This window comes from Centropristis striata, chromosome 10 (genome assembly GCF_030273125.1).
Source record: "Centropristis striata isolate RG_2023a ecotype Rhode Island chromosome 10, C.striata_1.0, whole genome shotgun sequence".
Taxonomy (NCBI): domain Eukaryota; kingdom Metazoa; phylum Chordata; class Actinopteri; order Perciformes; family Serranidae; genus Centropristis; species Centropristis striata.
The window spans coordinates 11,642,467-11,661,248 of NC_081526.1; the positions used below are offsets into that span (position 1 = coordinate 11,642,467).

General features: G+C 37.9%; 3 protein-coding genes across 4 annotated transcripts; 2 read left to right on the plus strand and 1 right to left on the minus strand.

Moving 5' to 3' along the window:
• The first annotated feature begins 1,272 nt into the window (after positions 1 to 1,272).
• rab9a (RAB9A, member RAS oncogene family) lies at positions 1,273 to 4,059 on the plus strand. Of its 2 annotated transcripts, none has more exons than XM_059343630.1 (3): positions 1,273 to 1,722; positions 2,065 to 2,203; positions 2,366 to 4,059. In XM_059343630.1, exon 3 carries the CDS (start codon positions 2,405 to 2,407, stop codon positions 3,011 to 3,013), a length of 609 nt encoding a protein of 202 aa, XP_059199613.1. In that variant the 5' UTR covers positions 1,273 to 1,722; positions 2,065 to 2,203; positions 2,366 to 2,404; the 3' UTR covers positions 3,014 to 4,059. The 2 variants fall into 2 exon arrangements, with proteins under 2 accessions (XP_059199613.1, XP_059199612.1); XM_059343629.1 differs by having other exon boundaries at positions 2,083 to 2,203.
• A 310-nt stretch (positions 4,060 to 4,369) lies between these two features.
• trappc2 (trafficking protein particle complex subunit 2) lies at positions 4,370 to 6,121 on the minus strand. The gene is made up of 5 exons (XM_059343631.1): positions 5,981 to 6,121; positions 5,599 to 5,725; positions 5,272 to 5,420; positions 4,723 to 4,804; positions 4,370 to 4,620 (listed from the first exon to the last, which is right to left on the minus strand). The coding sequence occupies exons 2-5, from the start codon at positions 5,689 to 5,691 to the stop codon at positions 4,522 to 4,524; spliced, it is 423 nt and encodes a 140-aa protein (XP_059199614.1). The 5' UTR covers positions 5,692 to 5,725; positions 5,981 to 6,121; the 3' UTR covers positions 4,370 to 4,521.
• A 54-nt stretch (positions 6,122 to 6,175) lies between these two features.
• On the plus strand, positions 6,176 to 18,729 carry ofd1 (OFD1 centriole and centriolar satellite protein). The gene is made up of 23 exons (XM_059343625.1): positions 6,176 to 6,360; positions 6,460 to 6,581; positions 7,661 to 7,864; positions 7,958 to 8,026; positions 8,121 to 8,148; positions 8,237 to 8,344; positions 8,435 to 8,571; positions 8,727 to 8,900; positions 9,644 to 9,750; positions 9,836 to 9,955; positions 11,158 to 11,231; positions 11,322 to 11,413; positions 11,624 to 11,813; positions 12,533 to 12,663; positions 12,870 to 12,981; positions 14,300 to 15,022; positions 15,265 to 15,415; positions 15,527 to 15,618; positions 16,549 to 16,677; positions 16,869 to 17,032; positions 17,120 to 17,299; positions 17,399 to 17,469; positions 18,532 to 18,729. The coding sequence occupies exons 2-23, from the start codon at positions 6,486 to 6,488 to the stop codon at positions 18,575 to 18,577; spliced, it is 3,198 nt and encodes a 1,065-aa protein (XP_059199608.1). The 5' UTR covers positions 6,176 to 6,360; positions 6,460 to 6,485; the 3' UTR covers positions 18,578 to 18,729.
• Positions 18,730 to 18,782: the final 53 nt, after the last annotated feature.

The following is an 18,782-nucleotide window of genomic DNA, read 5'->3' on the forward strand; positions in this document are numbered from 1 at the left end:
TCATCACCTGGACTTTATTGGCAATGGAAGTGAATGTATCAAAGACCAGCACTACAGTGTGGAAAAATCAGAGGTTACATGACAAAGAGTATGGGTAATTCTAGGTATTTCTGTCTACTGACTGAAGAAATGCCACCACAAATGAACTGTAAATTTATGGATGCCAAGGTTTGTATTTCATTGAAGTCAATTTGCACCCAACTTCAGTGAGAAAGGAATGCTTTCATGAAAGTATAGCTATTCATATCAAAAATGATTTTCTCTGACAGCCAAAGACACAGCTGGTGAGAGGATAACAGTGTTTGTTTTGGTGGGCATTGACTGTTTGTGGGGTTTATAACGTCAATAATGTAGTGTTGAGCACTTTTTTTAAAGGAACTTGTGGTTAAATTGATTACTATTATTTATTTATTCTTTGCTACTGATACATTTCAGAGGCAAACTTCTTGGCCTATGACATGTACAGCATTATAATGTTGTATACTATTAGTATGTCAGTAAAATAACGGTTATTCAACGAACAAAGATAACGCTAAAATGAATCAAATAAACCTCTCTGCATTAAATGCACATCCATTTTCACTGATTTTACCTACGTTAGGTATGAACATTTTGTTGCTAAATTATTTTTGCATGATTTTGGAGTTATTTTCAAGATTTAGTAGACATTGCAATACAAATATGGCAACAGTGTAGTTAGACAAGTAAGCTATGTTAGCTTGGCGGTAACACAACCACGGACTTTTTTTTTTTTTTACACTCATTTTCTTTACACTCCTTTCAAATAAAATTGATGGCCACTACTGAATGACATTTTATTCAATTTCTCCCCACCTGTGATATTCCTAGGTCAGTTTGACCTGCCCACCACTAGGTGGTGTTATGCGAATGAGGTCTGTTTACATATTCCAAAAATAAGTGTAAAATTGGTGGTACAGAGTTGTAATAAAATTCACTAACAAGGTGAAACACAGAATTGGATGATAATATTTTGCCACATGCTTCACAAAAGGTAAAACTAAAAAAAGGGAGCAGTAAACTTAAAAGTAACAATAGAAAACTAGAAGAACAACTAGAAAACACAGTGAACTGAAAGAGTTTGAGTTTTATTAAAGATACTTGTGTCCCCCCCACCTCTGAAATCAAAATTTCGTCCATGACTAAAGCCAGTGTTTAGGTGCGGTTAGAGTGTATTTCTCTGTGTTCATCTGGTATTATGCAGCAATAGCTGGTTAAATGTCGCCCCCTGGTGGTTCAGTATGAATAACACCATAGTAACAGATGTCGGTTATCGATTGAGGAACTCTAGGGCGACCGTTAAATGTTAGCCAACAGCCGTTGCCGAATAGCCACTCAGCAACGCCCTTGGTTTAAAATTAACTATAAATTACAAATGGGTTTGTGAATAAGGATGGCATAGGCTGTAGGTTGTTATTTATATACAGTCTATGGTTGTAGGGCCTGAAACGTTACCTCGGCGCTCGTTGGTTGTTTCTGTCCGACTACATCACATGATCCGAGGCTGCCCATGGATCATTTGCCTGTTAGCAGCTAGCTGCGTTAGCACCGAGCCTTTGGGGTTCACCAGGAAACACTGCGAGCTGACGTTATATCGAGCCACGCCAGGGCGAGGAGCTGTCAAACAAATGCATTAATATTATCTCAGACATTTCGTGTTTTTGTTTCTCGTTGACCCATTAGCTGACTGACCCAAACTGTAAGGTACGTTACCAGCAATTTTGCCTGCACATTAATCTTAAATAGCGAATGTTGTGTGTGTTATTAGCCTTACTCCAGCTGTGTTCCCTTGTTTTCCTTTTTTATGTTAGCCTAGCATTGCTAACACAGAGCTAGCTGAGAGACCCACAATTCAGACTCTCCTCTATTAGAAATGTGACAGCTTTTAAATAGCGTTTACTACTGTGTACGTTATATACCCTTAGCTAATTTTTATACCCAGCTGGGGTGCTCGTAAACAGTGCATCGGACGTTTGGTAGCAGATTATGCTTTCTTGCAATGGTGCTTCTCAGGTATAACTGCTGTCTGGGCCATCTGTTAATCAGGAAACTGCTGTGTTACAGCTGGTTGATCGTTACCTGCATGGCTGCTCACATCAACATTAAACATATGAGCATGTGACCGAGGACGAGTGTCTACAGCACATGATCTGGACAAGAGGAGGAGGCCAAAAATCAATCAGGGGTGAGACAAAAAAGGCTCAAAACTTCTTCCAGAAAATGTGTTTATGCAATAAAATGTAAAGTGGTTATTGGTCACAGTATTTTACAAAAAAAATGTGTGTTTGACAGGTAATAAAAGCATAATAAATAAATAAATATTTTGCAAATTGCATCTCTCCATTAGGTAATTTATTTCAAAGTGGTCGATCAGGAGTGAATAGCCATGACAACAAAGACATCCCTGCTCAAAGTCATTTTGCTGGGTGATGGTGGTGTAGGAAAAAGCTCCCTTATGAATCGCTATGTTACCAACAAGTTTGATGCACACCTTTTCCACACCATTGGCGTGGAGTTCCTCAACAAGGAGCTGGAGGTAGATGGCCACCAGGTTACCCTACAGATCTGGGACACTGCTGGCCAGGAGCGCTTCCGCAGCCTGAGGACTCCTTTCTATCGTGGCTCTGACTGCTGCCTGCTCACGTTCAGCGTAGATGACAGCCAGAGTTTTCTTAATTTAGGCAACTGGAAGAAGGAGTTCATCTACTACGCAGATGTCAAAGAGCCAGAGAAGTTCCCGTTTGTTGTCTTGGGCAACAAACTGGACGTGACAGAAAGGCAGGTGTCTGCAGAGGAGGCTCAGCAGTGGTGCCAGGAGAATGGTGACTTCCCATATTATGAGACCAGTGCTAAGGATGCCACCAATGTAGCACAGGCTTTTGAGGAGGCAGTGCGTAGAGTGCTGGCATCAGAGGAAAGAACGGACCACCTCATCCCCACAGATACAGTCAAGCTGCACAGAAAGCCTCGCTCTGCTGCCACATGCTGTTCATAACATCCAGGAGTTCTCACTAACATTCATTTGCTGTTATGCCTGTTGTGTGATGAGGCTGTAGGTTTACAATGCTGTAGTAACAACTTATTTAAAGAAATAATGCTACTGCCTTTATGATTTGTTGTACTGTTGAAGGTTTAATAATGCTAATACTAGTCTGACTTCTGTTTAAAGAGAAAGAGAGGAAACACTAAATTCATCCCAGTCAAATTACAATTAAACATTAAATCCTTGAATCATTCCCTCAGCTCAGAGGCAGTTCAAGACTACCTGAGCAGAACTAAACATCTCAAATGATGTAACAGATATATGTGAAAAGTTTCACTTCCCTAAAATATTCAATGTTCCTTTCTGTCATGGAGGAAATTATGTGACTCCTAAAACGTCTTTAAGAGTACAATCATCATATGGTTTCACTCCTAAATGTAAAAATACAGATAAGAGTGATTGCCTATATATTTATTTTCACAATATAACTGCATAATTAATAACTTATACAGTCCAAGAACATGTTTCTGAGAATTATGAAGTAGCTAAGGCACTACTATGTGTAACTAACAAATTGAAGCTTGTCGTGATTACTGCACCTTTAGGGTTTTTTGTGCACATTCTGCTTAGTGAATAGATAATGTGCTGGAAGCACTGAGGGACAAAATCCCCAACAGAAGATAAATATCAAAGCAAAGTTAACATGCATGGCATACAGTGTATTTAAGTTTCTAAACAATTTTTGTATTTTGTAAACTGTTTTTACCTTAATCACTGAATCAGTAATTTTGCTTTGAGGGAAGTGTAATGAAATGGCAGTCATGATTGGGTTAACCTTTTTCCTCATTCTTGGGTTTATTGTTTTGAATGATGATTTTGTTCCTTTAAAGCACTATTTACATTTTTTTATACTTACCGTTCAAAGTCTTTCCACACAGCTTAATATTTAAACTGGTGAGCCATTCATTTATCTTGAACTGTTTCTCATTCATATTTCAATTATATTCAAAGCTGTACTACTGGTATGCAAAATGATAAATAAACCCCCTGAGAATTGTCTCTTAAAGCATTTTTGATCAGACTGAAAACTTTTGATAAGTCTTCTGATTATTTCAAGGTTTGACAGTTACCATTCTGCTGTGCTTTGTACCCACTGAAACATCATGCCTGAACTTGAAAATAACTTCTATGTCTATATATGCATACGGTTGTGTTTTTTAATCAAAAGATTTTTTTCCCTTCATTATTGGTCCAGCACTTTTGGGATTAGTTGTAGTTTTAATGCCTTTAAGTCTAATGTCCATAATCAACATACAGTAGCCATACTCACTGCTCCGCCACATGCAAGAAATCAAGAAACAAACATCACACAGGAAAATGTTTTATAGAAAATCTGTGTTGAATACATTTCAAATTTGAAAACATGGAAAAGAAAGAAATGGACATAAAAGATGTATGTTAGGTATATTTACATAACCAATGGACAAGATGCATTAAATTTCCTCGTGCATGTCAAGTGATTAACTCAGGAGATGTTTCTTTCCAAGAAACTGTACTTTCCTCTCAAAAGCTGTTGAGCGGATTGGTGCATTGATCTCATAGAATGGATTCATCGCAAACTGGAAGACAAAAAAAAAGACATTAAATCAAGCACAATAGGGAAAAATAAACCAAGTGTTATCACATGACAAGTTATTCTAATCATATTGCAAACAACTTACCTTAATATATAAATCGTATACATCATTAAAAAAGTTTTTGATTCCATCTTCTTGTCGCACATCATGCAGCATGATGAATCTTATATGTACACCAAATAATTAAAGAAAATAAAGCCATGCCAATGAATTCATTAAATATGACTGTTCAGAATGACACAATAAACAGAAGCTTAATCGAATATTTGCCCTCTTTTCCTAAATGAAAGAGATAATTCTTTCTTTAATTCAGAAAAATATGCTGACATTTTACCTTGAAAACTTATGTCAGACAGTAATCTTGTTAATTAAAAAAAGACTGTTAATTAAAGTAATGTAACAATACGGCCTACTTTGACTGACTACTGTAAACTAAAATATCTGACATAATACATCAAAGTGGCTTCACTTAACACTGATTTTCATTATCACTTAATTTGTTAATGCAAATATATTCTATTCTAAAAAAATGACTAAAAGATAAATTAGCAATCAAAACTTTTGTTACATTAAATATGATATACAGTCTTCTGTGGGGGATTAAAAGGGGAAGAATCATATGTATTTGAAAGGATATGTCCCGCAGTGACGAAGGCAGAAACAAACCACTCGTTGAACTTGTCCACAGTTTTCAAGTACATATTGTTGGACAGCCACATGTTTTCATCCACCAAATCCAGGGCAGCGTGTGCAATGAACTGGTTCAGGTGACGATGGTCATCCTGTGGCCAATGACACAAATTTTATTAATCCACATAATACAGTAAAGGCATCATACCACTTGCATTAAAAACAGTTTACTGTGGTTAAATGCTTAATGGAGTATGCCCTGTCAGTTATGCTGTAGTCTATAGTTAGGCATGTGAATAACTGCTGGCATTATTGATAAAGCCATGTTACCTTTGATTCAGCCTTCCCAGCTGGTAAAAACTCCATCTCAAACACAGGATTGTCCTGATGACCAACCATGACAAAATAAAAGCTTCCAGACATGGTTTTCAATTCTTCTTAGCAAAGCCAAACGGTCCTGGAAACAATTCAAATCAAATGAATTAGGTTAAACAATTTAATCTTCACAAATTTTAATCAACTAAATGATTCTAAATCTTTTAGCTAGCAAGCTAACGTTAGCCGCAGAGCTCCACGGACGCTTGTAGTCGTTAACCTGTTTACGTGATTCTTGTGAGCCTAAAGTAATCACATCACGACCTGGAATATTACGAGAATACAACCCACGCACATTAGGAAACGTGTTATTTCGATACAATTGAGTTTTGTTTACCTGTCACAATTTGCTTCCTGGAGAAAAGCGAGAGCAGTCGCACAAGGATGACGACACAGTCACGGCCAACTATATTTTTTGTTTACCTGCTGTGAAACAATTTAGCCACAGCTGTTTTTTTTAGTTCAACTTCATATAATTAATTAATGCATTAGGTTTATAATAAAATATTAAATAATAAACAAACAGTTGATTTTTCTTGTTACGTCATAACTGTGGGCCCGTAACGAAATGTCCGTTGACGATTTAAATGCGTACTCGAAAGGGACGCGGAGACGCTTTCTGGTCGTCAGGCAGGTAACTAGAGAAATATTGGCTGTTTTTGAGATGCCTAAGATATCGGGCATTAAGACGACAGAGGGATAACAGTCTAACACCAGGTAAGACCATTTTCAAAGTTGAGGAAAACGGAGGGGTTTGTTCTCCTGCTCGCCATGTCAGCTTTACCGTGCTGTTCTCTTGTGTTTTTCTTGTGCCAGGACCTTTAAAACAACTCTCGAGCGTTATGTCTTCGGCCAAGGAAGATACGTTATCTCCAGATGAGCTGAGGAAAAGACTTTATCAAACTTTTAAAAATAAAGGAGTGCTTGATACACTCAAAGTAAGTCGTGCTAATAACCTTACTGTTTATCTTGCAGGTTGCAGCTCAACGTTACTCAACCTTTACTTAAGAAATACTATGCCTAAGTAAAAGTCTTCTTTCAAAATATTTCTGAAGTAAAAGTACAGAAGTATTTTCTGTAAAATGTGCTGAAGTGTCAAAGGTAAAAGTTCATGCTCTGCACAATGGCTCCTTGCAATGTAATATGTGTTTGTTTCAAATGTACAGTCTTTACATGTAAAATAACTAGTACCAACAGCTGTCACATACATAGATACATTCATTAAAAACGGAGGTTTTTTTCCCCCAAAATATTTTTATTGTCAATTTTCAGAGTAGCAAATAACATACATACACAAATAATAATAATAATAATAATAATAATAATAATAATAAAAGGTAAATAAATAAAAACTTGACACAAACTATGACAAAGTATACACAATATAATGTCAGAATTGAATATCCACTTAAGTGTATCAAATGTCACAATGGGTACTCTTCAAGAAAACATGATGATGATGATAATAATAATAATAATAGTAAATATAAAAAATAATAATTATAATAAAAAATAGATAAATAAATAAAGAAACGAGACAAAAAATAAAAAAATAAAAAAACTTGACACATACCATAACATACCAAAACAAATTACACACAAAGAGGCACAATATAATGTCAAAAGTGAATGTCCACTTGAGTGCGTCAAATATGTCAGAATAGGTACTCTTCAGGGGGGCTAACTACAGTTTCAAGTGCTCCAGGATAGGTCTCCATACACCATAGAATTTCTGTAAGTTGCCAGATATCTCATATCTCAGTTTTTCAATGTGGATGATTCCTACCAGCTCCCTCAGCCAGGCTTCGAACTTAGGTGGTGAGTCAGATTTCCACATTTTCAAAATGCATCTCTTCGCTATGACCGTACCGTAAGCCACCTACGTAGTAACATTTCGATCCATGTTGACCAAAGTGTTAGAAATTAAAAACTGAGGTTTTAATAAGATAAAGAAATGTTCCTTCTAAGAAGCGTCTTCATCCCTCTTCTTCTCTTTAACACTTTTGATCTGATTCAGACACAGTTACGAAATCAGCTCATCCAAGAGTTAAAACACCCACCCCTGACTGGAGGAGAACCAGTCCCCAGACCAGTACCTGGAAAATCTGAACCCCTTTTGGTCTCAGCCTGTAACAGCATCGTGGCAGATCATCTCCGCACCTCAGCGTATGAGTACACCCTTTCTGTATTCTATCCTGAAAGTGGCCTATGTAAAGACAAGGTAAGCACGACTCCTTCATTTGTTTAATCTACTGTAGTTTATAGTGTAAAGGACATCATTGCAGATGAAGATTTTTGTCTCTCATTTTGGCAGGCTCTCACAAAAGGAGACCTTCTTCAGCTTCTTAAAATTGACCCTGAATCAGCTCTTTACAGATCCCTGGTAATTAATAATACAAGTTAGCATGTAGAATATTTTTCTTGAAATAAGAACAAAATCTTGTTGGTAATAACAGTGTTGTATTTGTATTTTACAGTCTTCAAACAAAGAAAACAATGATAAAGGTATGTGCATCATTCTGTTCCCTTTTATAAAACTGTTCCTGCCTCTAAGGTCTGTGCTTTATATATATATTTCCTCTTTGTCTCATAGGGTTCCTGATCAGCCTTCTCACACAACTAACACACCGTTACAGTCACGGCCTGTGCCATGATGCTGACACTCAGACAACCAGCTTAGCAAGTTATGGAGAGTCTCTCGGTATGAGGAAATAAATGCTTAAATTATACTCACACAAAACACACATGCCTTTTTACTTATATTTTAATGTTTTCTTTCTTCCATACACAGTTGAAAAGATGAAAATGATTGATAAGGAATATGAGAGCGCCAGTTACAGTGGAGACAAATGGTTTTCATTCCAATCAAAACTGGCTGCATATAGAAAAGAAATTGAAGCACAGATGCAAACAGAAATGAACACAAAGGTACGTAACATTTTCAATAGGTAAGACATTAAAAGGTTTAGATAATTCATGGTGTAAAGTTATGGCATGCTTTAATGCTTTATGTATAATGAGTGTTTCTATGTGATCATGTAGATTTCTTGCTGGTCTCAACATTGTGTCTTTTGTTTGTTAAGATGGAACATTTCAAAGATGTTGAAATCGCCAAGGTGAGGCTGGAAGAAAAAACAAAATTTCACAAAGAATTTGACAAGTTAAAGCAAGAGCTGGAGAGGACTTACGAGATGAAGGCAAAGGCGCTGATGGATCGGGAGAAAAACGCCATTGATCGACTACAAAAGCAGCAAGAGGTACATTACTGCTGCTAATACGATGTTTTCTCTGTTTCCTTCTCTCTTATACGCCTTAATTATAATTATATAATTTCTTAAAAGTGAAATAATGGCAGGCTCTCAATATCACAGTATTCATTAGCAAGGTTATAATAGTTTTGGATTTTTCATTAGTTTTAGTTTTAATTTCGTTGTGAATTTTTGTTTTCAAATTCAGTTAGTTTTAGTTAGTTTTTAGAGTGAGTTTGCTAGTTTTAGTTTATTTTTTATTTTTTGAAAACGCTTAGTTTTAGTGTTAGTTTTTATTAGTTTTAGTGTTAGTTTTAGTTTTTTTGTTATGGGTATGTTTCCTTCATTTCCTTTGGTTTATCCATCTCAGCCTCAATAAGGTTATTAACTCTTGCAGTTCGGGGTGTTTTGTATTTTGGTTGAAGTGTAAACATCCCAGTCTCATAAACATATTCACCATGTGTTCCTGCATGTTGAAATAGAAACACTGAATTATGTATAAAAAAAGTTGACAAAGACGAAAACTAAGGACATTTTCACTATAATTTTAGTTAGTTTTGTAACCACACAATACAGTTTCAGTTAGTTATCGTTTTTAAAAAAACTCTTGTTTTTATTTTTATTTCAGTTAACAAAAATATTTTTTCAATTTTAGTTTTTGTTATTTTGTTAGTTTTCGTTAACTATAATAACCTTGTTCATTAGCAATATTGTGTAATTAATGATGTTATTTGTAATTCTCTTTTCTTTAGATTGAAGAAAAAAATGTGTACATGCAGAGACAATCAGTCCTGAAAGAAATCGAAACTGTGCGTAACAGAGAGAACGAGCTGAGGATGAGAATGGAGGCCTTTGAAAAGTAAGCTTTTTATTACTATTAATGTTCGTAAAGGGTTGCTATGCTGTCTTTGTGACCACTGGTTTCGTTGTTTGTTTGACGATAGGACCTGTCAAATTCACGAGGAGAAGGTCAAAACTACAGAAGAGCTGCTGAGGAGGAGAGAACTGGCAGTGAGGACCATGGAGGACACGTACGACCAAAGGCTGAAGAATGAACTTTCCAGGTATTTGGTAGTTTGTTACACATGATGTCATGATGACATGATTTGCTATATTTTTCCAGTTCTGTTAGTTCACTTTGTTTTTCAAGTTTAGGATCGTTTGTTAGGGATGTTGCCATTGTATGACCAGAGGATGTCACTGTTTTGTAGGGTTAAAGTTACAACAGTGTCTTGTATTTGATATAAATAAAAATTGTTAATGCTGAGATTCATTTTACATTTTAATTGAATGCTGTCAGTGAGTTAGAAGGAATTGTTTTCTTTCTGAATGATTGTCAGTCACTAAGTTGAAATTAGGCACTCTCTCTATACTAATCACTTGTTATTACATCCAAATTATGACTTATGTAGCATAAAATAAAAGTTCTTTATATATCATATACACAACCATTACAGAGAAGCAGTGATTGGCAATTCAATTCTTAAGCCTTGGGCACCTTCTAATAATGCTAATTAAATATGTATATAAAAAGAAAAAGAAGGAAAGTCACACAAAAACAAGATGGCCATAAAACAGTGCAAGTAAAATAAGTGATGAAATGTATAAGTAAAGAAACATAAATTAGAAAGTTATTGCAAATAATTTATGTATTTGCTTAATGATATGTCTAAACAGTTCTGCACAGTGAGTTGGAGAATATAAATGGTAAAGTGATATTATAAGGTGAAGTGTAAATGTTGTGTGCTGTGTGTCTGTCAAAAAGTGTAATGCTCTATAAAATGTAAATCACAACATAATGCATCAAATTCAGAAATTACAAAAGTTAATAATAATAATACATTTTATTTATAATGCACTGTAAAATCTCAAAGTGCTACAGGTTCAAAGCAGAACATTCTAATTACAAATCAGATTAAAAAGGATAAAGGAAAAAAGGATAAAGCAGCTAAAAAGAGAAGAAGGAGTATGTCTAAAACCATCTGGATGGGAGGAACCAAAGGTTTTGCTAAATGGAAAGTTTTTTTAGTCCTTTTTTAAAAAAAGTTTATTAGTTTGAACATTACGTTTTAGACAATGTCACAACTTTTTTGGATTCATACAGTAGGAGACCTGTTCATCCACTTTGTCAAATGATACAATACTCTAAATGGCAGCTTGTTTGGTTTATTTCTCTACATCCTATGATCGTAGGATTTTTGAGATCGTTTGTGATGACTTTGATTCATCGCTCCTTTGTTGTTGCTTTTGTGTTTTATAAATTCAGTTACCAGCTCGAGTTGAAAGATGAATTTGTCAAAAGAACAGAAAAACTAACCGAGAATGAGAACAGAAACAAAAGTGAGTATTTAAATTAATGCAAGGTTACTGACCAGTTTGCTATTGGCTCTGTTCTGATTTTTTTCATTTACCATTTTTTTTCTTTCTCAGTGGAAACTACTCGTATCCAAAAGGAATCTGCTGTAATTAATAGCAAATTGGAGGAGCACAGCAGAGCATGTTCAGAGCTGAGACGGCTGCAGGTAACAACACGACCCCAGCAGTATAACATCACACTCTTTATTCTGCAATATGCATTTGGACATTTGCCATTGGAAGATGATAATGATCATTTTAAAATAATTGAGCACTTGTGATCATAATATAATTATTCTAATTATATTATACACAGTCTAATTGCTTCTAATTAGGTCTCCAGCTTTATTTTTTCTTGCTCTTGTCTTGTTTTCCAGGTTGAGCTCGACACAGCACTGCAGCAGATTTCTCTGCTGACTCAACAGAAGGAGCTGTTCAGGGAAAGACTGGAGACCATGAGTGACTACCCCAGTTTAAACAGAGACAAAGCAGAGCTGCAGGGACAGCTTCGGCTGCTAAAGAAACAGTTGGAGGAGGCCCAAGAGGAGAACCGGCTGCTCCATGCAGGTGCTTAGATTGGATCAGGGGTTTTCTGCCTGTAACAATATAGAGAGTTATTGCATTTAAAGCTAGGAAATCAGTACCTTAGAATATTTTTAGTCTTTTCCATCTTAACTGAGATAAATCCACTTCCTGTGTTGCATTCAGAGTGTGGGCTCATTGTGAGCTGTGGGAGGTGCAGTGTACTGTGAAGCATTCATGTTAGTCTGTCCCACTGCTTCTGGCTCAGCTGAGTCTTTTTGAAGCTGTCTTGCCTGCCAATGCGGGGCCTCTGTGCTGTGTTTGTGGCTCCGCAGACGTCTCTCTAAAAAGGGACCAGTGAGGATGAGAAGTGGAGTGAAGAGGAGCAGAGAGCACATTGAGCAGAGACAGAGGGCTCCCTTTACCCATGGCTGAGAATCAAAAAGCCTACCTCTCCCTGAGGCATACAGTATTCTTCCTGTGTTTGGATGGGGTAGGGGAGCAGTGGGCCTCTGCTCATCACTAACAAGAGGCAGAAATGTGGTGTGAAGCCCTGTGTGATGTACTCACATGCTGGTCAAATCCATACAGCCAAAACCGTGAACTGAAACATTTAAACATGACACCCTAAATCAAAGCCATTCCTGTGTTTCCCCAAACTGCCTTTTTTTCTGAGATAGCTTTCCCACTGAAAAAGACATAGGACTGGCAAAAAGGATAAATAATGTTAAATAATGTTCTGACTCCAATAACCCCTCTGTCAGACTTGGGCAAGCCATCTAAGGAGCAGCTGGGCTTGCAGATGGAGCTACGGAGGCTGCAGAGCGCTCGCAAACTGGATGAAGAAGAGTTTGACAACCAGAAACAGGTGCTGCAGGCACAGCTCCAGAGTGAGGTCAGTCAAATCACAGCCTCTTGCCGAGTGTGGGAAACTATGTGGTCAGCTTTTTTTTTCACAGACTTTTGTCTAACCTTGGGGAATTTCTTGTGTAATCCTGGTTTCCGGTGAACCATACCTATACTTTTCCCAGACCTTTGCGCTGTGTGCAAACAGTAACTTGTCTTGTGATGACCTGTTCTGTCCTGTCCTGTTTTCTGCAGGTGGAGCGGTGCGCTCAGCTCAAGGCTCAGCTGATAGAGAGTGAGGAGAGGTCACAGTGGATGACTAACCACATTGAGGACATTAAGATGCAGCTACGCCAAACTCAACAAGGTACCACATGACTGGGCATGCATGTCAGCCACGTCTTAGATTAGTCACTTTGAATCATGTAGGTTTCTATATGCAGTTATGAATGCTCCAATACATAACTGTGGTCTTTCTGCTTTTCAAAGACTGGCTTCCTTATGTCCAAATTCTTGAAAATAAAGACTTCAAATATTCTCCCTTTTTAATTACTATAATACAACATTTTCAGATTCTTATGAAGTCTTGAAAGTTTTAAAAATGCTTAATTTTCGAATACGCTTTTTGAATATACTTCTTAAAAAATGCATATTTTTCAACACAAAGTGTTGAATATCAATCACATTTGGTTGTTGCCTGCTGGCGCCTCGCAACCAGACAAGCTTAGCTAGCTAATAGTGAGATAAATCCTCTGGTAATCCCTTACTCTGGATTTGGCAAGCATTAAAAAAATCATAATCAAAACAAACAATCAAAGTTAATATGAACAGCCGGTAATAATCAGGCACAGTGTACATTGCTAATTGTGTGTATAAATTATTTTTATCTCTTTTTTTGCAGTTGCATTTATGGTAACAGTTTAGATGTGATGATAAAGGATTTGAGAGTTTGGAAGTTTTTAATAAGGTGCATTGAAAGTGCTTGAAAATAGCTTTTAAAAGCTGTACATACCATTAGTAGTTGTATTTGTGAATTAAATAAATAATAAAAGTGAAGCCAATAAAGTTTCTATAAATGTATGCATGTTATCAATTTTTCAGAATACATGCACTGTATATGACCTATAATAATATATGTCCAACCGCTTAGGAACTGAGTTGGAAATTACGTAAATATGCGGTGAAAATGAAAATATCTATTTAATCAAATTATATTCTCAATAGCTTTAAATGATTCCTTGACCCAGAAAATGTATATTTTGACACCAAGATTGACCTTCTAAGTGGCTTGGAAGATATTGGGTTCTCATAGACTTTATATGGCTGCCATCTCTGATCCGCAATCTTGATGAAGTGGCTCCCACCAAAAATTTAAACTTATGATGATAGAGAACATGTGGAAAAAATGTAGTGCTTTTGTCCGGCGTGTCCCCTTTATTTAGCTAAGCCGCCTGACTACATGTGTTAAGTGAAAACAAGAAAGGAAGCCATGTTACAGGAGTAGCAACCAACTCTGTCTAAATGCATGTTAAAGTTCTTGAAATTAGTTGTAGCAACCCTTTTTTCTGATTTGTGCTCTTTAATGGTGGTTGGTTTTCTGTATTAGAGTTAAACTGTCCTCTTATTTTCTTTTCCTTTTATTTCCCTTGACTTTGTCTAATCCATGATGATGATGATGATGGCAGCTCTTGAAAATGAAGTGCTGCGTAACCCCAAGCCCTCTCTCGTTGATCGCTCAATACTGGAGCTCAACGCTGACAAGCTGGTCCCCCCTGACGTCTATGTGGACAGAGCTCTGCTGAGAGCCAGGGTGGGTTATGATGATGTTTGTGAAGCAGGTGGGCCCTTGAGAGGACACAAGTCGGCTTGGACGGAGCCTCCAGACTCCGACATGGAGCTGGTGGCTGCAGCCAAGGCTCGGATCCAGGAGCTGCAGAAGGAGGCTGAGACCTTGGAGGAAGCCTACAGGAACTACCAGCAGAGGGCAGTGCACTCCACCATCTCACACATGCTTCCCCCAAGACCCCTTTCCCCACAAAGAGCACATCCTTCACATCGCCCTGACTCTCCTCTAAGGAAACAAGTTTCTCACCATTCACACGCCCACACACTCCACAAACCAAAGGTCACATACAGACCACTCTCTCCACAAACTACCAGAACTCCCTCCTCTGCACTATATGACACCGGAAACACTGTAGCACCTGCACAAGCAAGAGTGACCTTCTCAGAAGAACATAACCAACCCCAGTACACAGTTTTCACAGACCAAGGCCTCCATTCATTTACTGACTCTCTGATTCTAAGAGATGGACACTCTCAACCTGCAAGCAGCCCCCCATCCAGACGTCTGTCCTCCACATCACACTCTTCCTCCAGGAAAAAGCTTCAAAGAGATATTGCAGAAGGTACCTTAAAAAGGCTTTACCCTGTGAAAAAACTTCAAAAGGGATTAGATGCACCAACCTCTTTAAACTGTCAAGAAATAATGAATGAAATAGTTGTCAGCAGCCATATATACTGCACATTTAACACTTGCTGTAACTATTTAAATAATGTGCAAGGACATAAAACCAGTTTGAACATTCAGTTACCTTTTCCTGTCAGCTTTTGGATCATAATCTTTATCCCATGTCTGTGTATCTGATAGTCGCGTTACCGATGGTGTTCCCGGAGCTGTCGTTTGATAAACAGCTCTCTCGTGCCCCCCACGGTGAGGTGGCGACCTCAGGAGACTTTTCCTCAGAGCTCAGTCCACCTGCCAGCCCTCAGCTCAAGAGCACAACACGAGACCAGTCCAGGTACCATCTGGCATCACTTTTCGCAAGGACATTATAACACTTCAATTACATTTTTATATAGAGCTTGTGAATACTAACTAATGCCCTAATTTCTGCCCCTGTTTCTGCCAGTCCACCAAAGCTGCACCCTGTGTTCTCCAGCTCGGAGTCTTCCCCACAGCCTGAGAAAATCAGCCTGGAAGACCTCACAGGGAATTTGTCAGGTACTCAACACTAGTGTTTGTTGTATTGTTTCTGTAAATTATTTAAACTATAGTTCAGTACAACTCACTTCATTTTAATCAATCGCATTAATGCACTGGAACCTTCCTCTGGTGATGTGATTCATACAGAATTGTTGCAAATCAACAAGAAACATTAAGTTGTAGTTTATAGTTCTGTTGCATTTTGTTTCGCTGACTGGAAGACATGGAGCAGAGATGGACTCCCAGGTGTCAAAAAGCATAATTTCCTTAATAATCGGCACCTCTTGTGTCTAAAGATTTCAGAATGTCCTGGAATGAATCGTAGGGGTGTCATGATTTTAATTCCAAAATTGATCAAAATGAGCTTTTAAAATCAGTCATCAAAATCAAAAGCCGTATCGAAATCACTGTAAATATGACAGTTGTATCCCACTTGATACCATGCAGTCTTATCTTTTTAAAGAAGAATTTGAAAATGGAAATGACAGTTGTCAGAGCATAAAACCAATGATGAGATTTTTTAGAAATCAAGACCAAGATAGTTAAACAATTGCACAGCCTTCAATTTAAAAAATTTAATTTGTGACCTTAAAATCAAAAGTTTAATCCAATTGTGCATTAGGATAATCATGACACCTCTAATGAACAGACATACATAATACACATACATGATGAAATTAAAGAAGATTTTTTTTTTTTTTCCAAATTCATTATCATTAATTTAAACAAAACCGCAGGAACAAAATGGAGTATATCCGATGTGGAGGTTTTGGATTTGGGAATGGCTGTTTTTTAATGAGTGTGTGACTGGCCTCTAAAGTGTCCTTTCAGTGGCCCCGCACAATGGTGAAGATGAAGGGCAGCTGATTATGTATTCTGTGCCGGTCCTCTGGCCCTTTTGCATTATGGTGGAGCATAAAAGATCTCTTTGTGCATGTCTCCCTCCAGAGCCCGGCCACATTCCAGAGCTTCTCCTGGACACTGCCGTCCCTCTCTCTGAGGAGGCCCCTGACGGCCCCGCTGTCCCCCGCCCACAGGACCTCCCAGTAGACCCGATAGACTCGCAGGGCCAGGCGGGTGAGTCGTTAGTCCCCCCTTCGTTACTGATGCATAATTTTAGTTGACCCCAAATGACAAGAATGGCCACCTTCTACTGTACGCCATCAATCTGACATCATGAATCTCTCATATTGTTTCCACTTTGGGGTGCAAAATAAAAAGATGACTGTCTGAGTTGATTTGTCACATGTCAATCTGTATGTTTATAGAGCCCCCAGAAGCCTTGGATGAATCTGTTAGGGAAGAAGATGAGGAGGATGAGGAGAAAAGGTGGGAAAGAGAGCGAAAGGAAAGGCTAGAGAAAAGGCAAAGAGAGCAAGAAGAAGCCAGAGAGAAGGAGCTGCAAGAACTCGAAAGACTGGAGAAAGAGATGGTAATGTTATCATGGATCTAGTTCTTCTAAAATGAAAAAACAGCCTGGTGAAATAATAAAACATTGGCAGTATTTATGTCTAATCAGCTTCTGCAAGAGATGGAGCAACCAGGACAGGAAAAAGAAGAAGAAGCAGCAGCAGGAATTGAGAAGGGAGCAGCTGAAGAGCAGAGGCAAGAAGCAGATAATGATGAGGATGAAGGTGAAAATCCACTGGAGAAATACATGAAGATGGTCCTGGAGGCAAGAGAGAAGCAGCATGCACAGGTGAGTTGCATCCTAGAGTTACACCTGGTAAAACTTTTGTGACTTGACTTGTAGCAGCTGCCCTGTGTGTTAACCTGAGTGTGTGTGGGGGGGTCTCAGAGCCCTGGAAGAGAAGAAGCAGGACATACGAGCCCAGAGGCCAAGAGCCTGTCTGAGGAGAAAGATGACAGGTAAATAAAAACATAAACTAGACCTATGGCTTTACATAAGGATTTTGTGGGGATTTTCTCTACCTGGACCTTATTACCCAATGTTTGTTGTGTGTATTGAGCAAAATTGCTGGGAGCAATGTAATCACACAAGGCAATCATGCACCTTAAATATACTAAAATTGCATGTTTTTTTTCACTGACAGGCTCAGTTTTTTTTTTTAGTGGCTGACAACATTATTATGGAAAGATGCAAGTTTGTATTTGTTCGAAAATTGCAGGAGAGACCGGAGGGTTTTGTGGGTGAAAGTTGGAGAGAAAAGTGCTGGGAAGAGTTTCCTGTGTTGGAGTACAGAACATGTAGCTTAGTTTAGTCTAAAAGATTTTCAATTACTTTGATTTCATATTCTAAACTCGCTCATAGTTATTTGAAACAAAGCTAAGGGATGAAGAGCTTCTAAAAACTGAAAAAAAAAGTGAGAGAGAGAAAGGGATGACAGGCAGCTGAGGGTGAAGCAGCGGCTGCAAGGTCGTGAAGCTTGAGACTGATGGTGTTTCTGTGGGTGAACCTACGCACACTTAGGAAGAATGCCTATGCTGAAAAGAGTGGGACCCCTTGATGCCCAATATTCAGATTTTAGAACGAACGAACAAAATAATGTATTTGCATTTTTCTGTACAAAAACTGTCTTTGCAGCCCGTTTTGTGGCAGACTGCTGCAGCGCTCTCACTACAAACTGAAACAATTTCAAAAACTGATGTCCCTAGTCGTCAGTTACACACAAAAACATGGGCAAATTGGATCCAGGTTGAAAAAATACAGAAGTACCCCTCCAAGTTCTCTAATTCAGAAGCAATTGCTGGTACTGGAGGAAAGTTTAATAAATCTATAAGCCTACGTAATCCCCTTCCAAAATGTTTTAATTTCTTTCATGGTTTCTCATCTCCTGGTCTTTTTAATGTTATTTGTCCTGGAATTATGTTGTCTTAAGTATAAATTAATTGAGAAATACTATTTTTGGTTTGGCTTTTTTTTCCTGTCCCTCTAGGCTTTCACTAATTAACTTGTTATTGTTTTCCCAGCATTGCAGCGTTTTCACACAAGGATGAAGAGGATGATTTCTGGTGAACCAGTGCCATCATAAACTGATGAATTATACAAGCCTCTGTCTTGTACTGTTTTTATAGTGAGTTGTTTGTTTTATGTTAAAGTTATGTTCCTGAGTGTATATTTGATACTATTTTTGCTGCACATGTCTGAATAAATCATATTGATTTTTACTTTTTGGGATTTATTGTACACCACCAAACAAAAGGTAAAAAAAACACCACAA